At 51.0% G+C, this 7,858-nt stretch overlaps 1 protein-coding gene across 1 annotated transcript in view; it reads left to right on the forward strand.

The window, feature by feature from the left end:
* The window catches only part of RHBDD2 (rhomboid domain containing 2), an 11,481-nt gene extending 5,360 nt beyond the window's left edge, over window positions 1-6,121 (forward strand). The window contains exons 3-4 of the mRNA XM_007468796.1: window positions 3,161-3,311; window positions 5,764-6,121. Of these exons, the coding sequence (XP_007468858.1) occupies window positions 3,161-3,311; window positions 5,764-6,121 (509 nt within the window). The remainder of the gene's footprint in view (window positions 1-3,160; window positions 3,312-5,763) is intronic.
* Window positions 6,122-7,858: the final 1,737 nt, after the last annotated feature.

Genomic DNA, 7,858 nt, shown 5'->3' on the forward strand with positions numbered 1-7,858 from the left:
TCGCGGCATGTGGGATCTTCCTGGACTGGGGCACGAACCCGTGTCCCCTGCATCGGCAGGTGGACTCTCAACCACTGTGCCACCAGGGAAGCCCTCTCTTGCTACCCTTAAACAGTCAATTATATTTTTTTAAAAAGCAACATTTACTCACATATTTATCATCTCTACTTTTCTTCATTCTTTTGTGTAGATCCAAATTCCCATCTGGTATCATTTTCCTTTAGCCGAAAGAACTTCCTTTAACATTACAGTAGGTATGCCGGTGAAAAATTCTCTCCATCTTTGGTTCTTTGAAAATGCCTTTAGTTCACTAAATATAGAATTCTAGCCTTCTGTGATCTCCTTTCACTTCTAAAGATGTCCTTGCATTACTTCTGGTTTGTATTGTTTCTGATAAGAAATCAGTAATCATTTTTATTGTTTCCCTGTATAATTCATTGTTTTTCTCTGGCTCATTTCACAATTTTTTCTTTATCATTGGTTTTTAGCTATTATCTTGTGCCTTGAGGTGGTGTTTTTGTGTTTACCTTACTTGGAGTTTGTTGATCTTGGATGTGTGAGTTTAGAATTTTCATCGAGTCTAAGAAAATTATTGTCATTATGTCTTGAAGTATTATTTTTCTATCCTCTTTTCTCTTCTCCTTGTAGGTTACCAATTACATATATATAAGCTACATGGTATTGTTCAGTGGGTCACTAAGGCTGTTTGTGTTTTTTTTTTAATTTTTGCCTTTTTTCCCCTCTGCATTTCAGTTTGGATAATTTGTATCACACTGCCTTCAAGTTCAGCAATCTCATCTTCAGCAGCATCTACTCTGCTGTTAAACCTACCCAGTTAGTTTTTTATTTCTTGTGTTGTATATTTCAGTTCAAGAGGTTCTTCTTTATGGTTTTCATTTCTGTATTGTGATTCTTTATGTTTGTTATGTTTATGTTTTCCTTTAAACACATTCACTTACACATTTATTTATTTATTTATTTATTTCTTCTGTGGTGTGTGGGCCTCTCACTGTTGTGGCCTCTCCCGTTGCAGAGCACAGGCTCTGGATGCGCAGGCTCAGCGGCCATGGCTCACGGGCCTAGCCGCTCCATGGCATGTACGATCCTCCCAGACCGGGGCACGAACCTGTGTCCCCCGCATCGGCAGGTGGACTCTCAACCACTGTGCCACCAGGGAAGCCCTCACTTACACATTTATAATAGCTGTTTTAAAATACTTGTCTCTTAATACCATCATCTTTGTCCTTTCTGGACGTGTTTCTTTTGACTGTTTTTCCTCTTGATTATGGACCCTATTTTCTTGCTTTGTCCCTTGTCTTGTAATTTTTTATTTTTTCATAAACATTGTGAATACTGTGTTATCAAGGGCTGAATATTGTTGTCTTCCTTTAAAGAGTATTTATTTTCCTAATAGGTAGTTAATTTGCTTGTTAAGGCATTGCCTTTTGGGGGTCTCTTCTGAATGTCCTGGGTATTCAGTGAAGTCTCTTTACTCTGGTTAGAACTTGAGCGTGTCTCTGTCCTGTGGGAGCTCCAGGAGTTGTTAATCTTACAGCTCTTTGATAGTTGTTGTTTCTTCAGTAGCTGTTCTTTGCCTAACTGGAGGAGTCTCAGCCTATGTACGTCTACATTAGTATTTAGCTAAAGACTCGGGGAACCTCTTTGGCCCAAGGGACTTGTGGCCCCATCCAGAAGAAGGGGAGGGGCTGCTTCTCCCTCCTCTCCATTACTGACCTGTAAATCCCAGGCATTTTTTCCTCCCTGAACTCTTTGTCTCTCCAGCTCAGGAATACTGTACTCTGCTTGGATTCCCCGTGCTCGCTTTGGCAGCACATATACTAAAGTTGGAATGATACTTGGATTCCCGTTCCTGTGCTGTGGTTTAGAAAGTGCCTCCAGGCAGAAAGCCAGCTTGATCTTGAGGCTCACTTAATTTGTTTCCCTTTTCTTAGGTATCACAGTTTGGTAGTGTTTGTGGTCCAGAGTCTGAAAACAACTGTGTGAAATATTGTATCCTGGTTTACAGTTATATATGTGGGAGGACTAGTCTAGTGTTATTCCTTCATCAGAGTCAGAAGCAGAAAAGATTCTTGAGATCATTCCGAAGTCATCAGCCATGACAACTTTTGACTTCCTTACAGCATTGGTTACCACCTGGAATCAGTATTTGGAAGCATACTGTCATCCCTGAAAGAATTTAGAAATAGCAAGGGTGTATTTGTTTATCACAATGACTAGGCACTACTACCATTTGGTGGCTGGTGGCCAGGAATGCTAAATGTCCTATAATGAGTGGAACAGTCTAGCCCAGCAGACAGTTATCTTGCCAGTAGTATTCTAGTTAAGAGCACTGCCTCGGGGAACAGTGTTCTTTCGGTGCTTCTGTACAGTCTTCTCTCTGCCAGCTCTCCTCTTCTAGCTATAGCTACTCACAACTTATGCTTCAACATCCTCATCACATCCTTAGAGAAAAATTTCTCACATCTGCCTAGGCTAGCTTAAGGTCCCCCATGTGGTCATCCATAGATAAGCTTCTGCTCGTGGCCACTTACTCTACCCCAGTACTTGGTATATACTAGATGTTCAATGAATATTTGTCGAGAGGACGGATGGATGGTTGGATAAAGGCTGACTCTTTTTGGCTGTCTAGGCAGTGATGGGCTGATGCAGGTCGGATGACCAGAGTACCATCACATCCCTGGGACCTCCCAGGGCTGCCACAGAGGCCCACAGGAAGCTCACTGGGTCACATTGAGACAAGGTTCCTTCTATTTGGGACAAAGTACAAGAAGATGTCAGTCCTCCCAGAGGGTAACAGCCTCCTGCTTCATCCCACTGGAAAGACAGAGATGTGTGCCGGCTTCTGACTGTGATTGAAGGGGCCAGAGGGGCTTAGGAGACAGGATGGGTGTGTCTAGGGGAAGGTGAAATGTTAGCACCTGTCTGCCCTCTCCTGTTGCTGGGTCATGTTCCCTCTGAGGTACAGGGGATAGAAACTCAACTCTTGGTTTCCCCTGAGCTTGAATCTCCAGTCAGATATTATGGTGGAATAAGCACTTACTTCCCCTGTACAATCAATGTGGGCACCTGTGTCCTATGGGGAGTGTTCAGCCCTCCTCCCTTTAGCTGCCTCCAGTTTTCTTTAATATGCCAACCTCAGATGGCTTCACCTACTGCTACTCCATCGACCTCCCAGAGCGAGTTGCACTGAAGCTCGACCAGAAGTTCCCCTTCAGCCTGATGAGGAAGATTTCGATGTTCAAGTACATCTCCGGCTCTTCAGCTGAAAGAAGGGCAGCCCACAGCCGGAAGTAAGTTATAGAACTCTGTGCTTTATCCCTAAAGCAATTCCTGGGCCTTGAGAGGGTGTGACTCGTTCACTGTCCTGGGGAATAGGGAAGAGGGTGTGGGCAGCCTGGGCCCAGAAAAATCTGTGTACAAATTTCTCCCGAGCACCCTAGATTCTGCCCAGCTGCATCTGAAGTAGGGACCGAGCAGGAAGGGGCTCTTGTGCATAATCCCGAGTGACTTGTGGCCCCATCCAGTGGCATTAACAGCCCTCAGCGCCGACATGCACTCTGTGCAGGTGGGATTGGGCTCCTGCGTGTGACGCTGGTAAGAAGCACAGTCCGCGCAACTGACTGGGAGCCTTAGGAGGTGGCATGGCCCGAACCTGAGAGGGTTTTCTTGGCCACCTGGCAGGAGAAGGAGAAGCTTATTGTTTTCCAGTCCAGGCACGTTAACTCTCAATGGAAAGTCCTGGGCAAGCCGCCAGAGCTCACGTAGCCTGACTCCCTCCTTTCAGAGAGAGGGCCCAAAGGGGATAAGAGTCTGTCTCCAGGTAACACAGAGTCAGAAGAGCCCAGTCTAGAGCCAGGGGCTCCTGCTTCCGGGTCCTACTGACTCCCTGTCACTGCGGCACACACTGCCGGCCTTGGGTGGCCTTCACTGGTTTTTGCCGATGCTGAGAGTTCACAATGGAGGAGGTTTCCTTTCCTTCAAGTCCCTCCCAAAGAACGGGTTCAGTACAAAGTCAAGGTGCTTTGTCAGTGGCCCTTTTCTGCTTCAGCTGTGCAGTACATCTTGCCCCCGTGCTGCCCTGGAGGCAGGACTTTGGCTGAATTGGAGCCTTGCTCCTTGTACTTTATTTTAGGAGGTGGACACTCCAGCCTTCAGCAGCTCGGAGCCCTCTGACCATTTCTTTTTTATTTTTATTTTTTTCACCAGGCCGCACGGCTTGCAGGATGATCTTAGTTCTCTGACCAGGGATCGAACCCAGGTCCCCACAGTGAAAGCACTGAGTCCTAACCAGTGGACCGCCAGGGAATTCCCCACTCTGACCATTTCCTAAAGGCAGGGATGGGTACTGGGAAAAATAGAAACGCACACTCACCCATTTTGTTTCAGGCAAGTAATTCCTGGAGTCTAAATGGGTGGGAGGTGTTTAAATTTAGAATTAGGTGTATTGTAGCTTTTTGGCTCTTAATTGCCATTCTCACAGAATCTAGAGAGAACTTAAGGGTCCTCGTTTGCAAATGCTCTCTCCCCCGCCCTCCCCCGTGAAGGAATCCCCTATAAGACAGCTGACGATGTTCACCCCTGGCGGCTGGGGGCTGGCTCTCCAAGGCAGCCCATGATGAGAAAGGTCTTCCACGCTGAATCGCAGTTACTTCTCTGTAACTGTGACACCGTGGTGCTGGGTGATCCTGCTTCACCATGACGCGCTGATCTGGCCAGGGGCCATGGTGACCCTCTCAGCTCCTTCTGTGTCCCTTGCATGGCGTGGTGTTCAATCCCTCGTTATCCTGGCCTGCTGTAGGCACCCGGAACAGAACGTGATGTTTCGGATGACCTGACAACGGGACACAGGTAGTATTAGAACACGCGTGTTTGTTTCAGCAGTGGACCTGACTACCCAGACAGCCTTGTCTCCCTGGAGGCTCTTGTCAAGCTTCTTATCGGCCAAAACCTCTATATTTTTTAAATGCCAGAAGTGCTGTTAAGTGTCCTGTATCTGTACTTAAGCAGCTGATTTGTAAGCTTAGGTTTGGATTGAAATGTATACAGGTTTAGTCTGGTTACCTAACGCAGGCATCAGTGGTGTTGACATTTGTTCTTCATATTTGGAACTCTGCATGAAGGTCACAGGCTAAAACCCTTAGAATGTGTCCCCCTTTGTGGCCCCAGCCGCACGCGTCTGTGGTGGGGTCTCCAACCTCAGCACAGACAGCTCCCCACGTCTGTCATGTCGGTTCCTGCCTGCCAGGACTTTGAGTTGTGAGTCTTTATTCCTGAAGACGCGGGTAGAATATCTCCCAGCAGACAAGGCCTGGGCCCAAGCCCTGTGTTACCCGTTAAAGCCTTCCCCTCCTCCCTCCCACAGAGGTGGATCCATTCTCTCAGGGTCCAGTTGCTGAGCCGACCACAAACACTGACTGCTGTGATCTGTCCCCATCTCCACCTGGTCCATCCAGTTTGCAAGCTGCTCTTACACCTCAGGGTGTCTCAGGCATGGGCCTGATACCCCTTCCTCCTGCTGGCTTACTGCAGGACCGTGAGTGGGCCCTGGCCCCTCTGTCCAGTTGAGATTGACCTTCCTCCCCACTTGGCACTTTTACAGCTGGTTATAGGAACCGTCCACAGCACGTTGTAATAGAAAGCAGTATAGTGACCCACGCTTCGCGCCTGCGGATCGACCGCTGGGGCTGCTGTGTGCCCCGGCATGAGTGGCTGAGTGACCATTTTCTCTCTGTTCCTTTCCAGGCTGAACCCTGTGCCTGGCTCCTACCCCACACAGAGTGGCCACCCTCACCTGGCCCCGAACCACCCTGTGGCCCAGATGCAGCACACCAGTGGCCAGAAACTGGCTCCCTGGCCGTCCTGGGTCCCTGGGCACACGGCCAGCCTGCCACCGTACCAGCCCACGTCCGGCCTGTGCTACGTGCAGAACCATTTTGGCACAGTCCCCAGCTCCTCTGGTGTCTACCCGGCTTCTGCGGGTGCCTCCCTGGGGGTCCAGCCCCCCGCCCCCCTCAACTGCCCTGGCACAGTGCATTCCGGGGCCCTGGCCAGCTCAGTGACTACAGGCTCCAAGGAGTGCTCAAGGGTCCTCATCCCCTGAGAGAGAGTTTCCGGGGAAGCGATCTCCCATCTCGGCCTTCCGAGGAAGGTCCTTTCTGAGCTGAGATGTTCTTGACAGAAAGCTACTTACTGAATACCTCTCTGTGCCAGGCTCTGTGTTGAGTATTTTGCTATGTGTCGCTATTTCATTCTCATTCATCCTCATGACAACTTGCGAAGTATAGCTTGTCGCCCCCAGTTTACAGATGCAGAAAGCGCGGCGCTCTGTGAGGCTGTGAGGCCATGTGGCCTTGTAGAGGCACAGCTGGGGCGCTTGGCTCCAGGCCCAGGCCACACCCACCCGCTGTCCCGCCCCCCCACAGGACACCTGGGAGAAGAGGGCATTGGTGGTCAGTGGCTCATTTCAGCTCTGTGTTTCCCTCCTGTCCTCGTACGTCGTGCTCGTGGTTATGCCGTGTTCGTGTGTCTGTGCGTGCCCTTTGGGAGCTCCCGGCTGGTGTGCTCGCCAGTCCCCAGGCCTGTGCGGTGTTCCTCCCTTGCGGTGACCCCCCCCAGCAGTCAATGACTTGGTCAGGACACTAAGAAGAATATGTCTGTTTTTTCTTACATTCCGCCCCACACCCAGACTTCTGCCCCGGAAGTGGTGAGACAGGCCAGCGTGAGCCGCAGCAGCATGCTTGTGGATCCATAGTGTTGATTACCTTTGTATAAAGAAACAGCCTCCAACCTGCCCTCGGTGTGTGGTGTCTTTGTGGTCTGGCCAAGGAATACAGAGGGCAGCGAAGAGAAGCACACCCAGGTCAAGTCAGGCAGACGACTTCCCAGCGGGCATCTGACGTGAGGGCGTGAGTTGAGAAGGTCCCCAGAGAGCTGAAAGGACAAACGGGAAAGTTTGGCAACCCTGAGATTGGCAACAGCGGGGAGCTGCTGTGGTGTTTCCAGGGCTCCAGGCTGGGTCACCACGAGAAGGGCTGCCTGCGGGACCTTACGCCAGGGAGTGACACAGGCACCGGCCGCGGTGGCCTCTGAAGCACGAGGCGGGGAAGAGAGCCCTGGCTTCTTTGTCACCTGATCTACCCGCAGGGTCTCCTATGGGCCATATTAACCAGGAAACCTTTGGCAAGTGAGCCCAGGAAATGTAGTTTGCAGGGGTCAGGCCCCACACACACCATGCAGGGCGGGACAGGGACAGGGATGTGACTGAGCCTACGGGCGCCCGACCAGGCCGAGGGGAGCGCCTGGCTCCTGATCGGCCTTCAGCTGAGCTCTTTGAAGTGGGCTCACGTTGAGAAATCACGCCACATGCAGGTGTCCTCACAGATAGCAGCACACGCGGCCTTCGTTTACACCTGGAGCTGGATGGCCTGCTCAGGGCTGGCTTTTTGGGAGGCCCTGGGTATTAGAGGTGGATAAGACACACCCACAAATCCGCAGCAGTGGACAGGGCAGTGAGTGGCCTTCACTTGGGCGCGGGGCAGGGCATGAAGCTGAGACAGTGGCTCCGGAGCGGGATTGTGAAGAGGATTCACCAGCCGAGGAGCCGAGGAGCTGGGGGCCCAGGCTGCCGCTGAGCCCCGTCTGCAGTCCCAGAGCCTGGTGTCTCCAGCCACACCCAGCATCTTTTCCCATCGTGTTCACTCGCTGAGTGCAGGCCGCTGTGTGTCCCTTAGACATTTTCCCTCCAGTCCCAGCCTGTATCCAGAAGCAGGTGAGGTGGCCACCTGCTCCCAGCGTGGCACAGTCACCTCCCTCATGTCTGGCCTTCCTGCTGGGCTGT

The sequence above is a fragment of the Lipotes vexillifer genome, unplaced genomic scaffold (assembly GCF_000442215.2).
Source record: "Lipotes vexillifer unplaced genomic scaffold, Lipotes_vexillifer_v1.1 scaffold12, whole genome shotgun sequence".
Taxonomy (NCBI): Eukaryota; Metazoa; Chordata; class Mammalia; order Artiodactyla; family Lipotidae; genus Lipotes; species Lipotes vexillifer.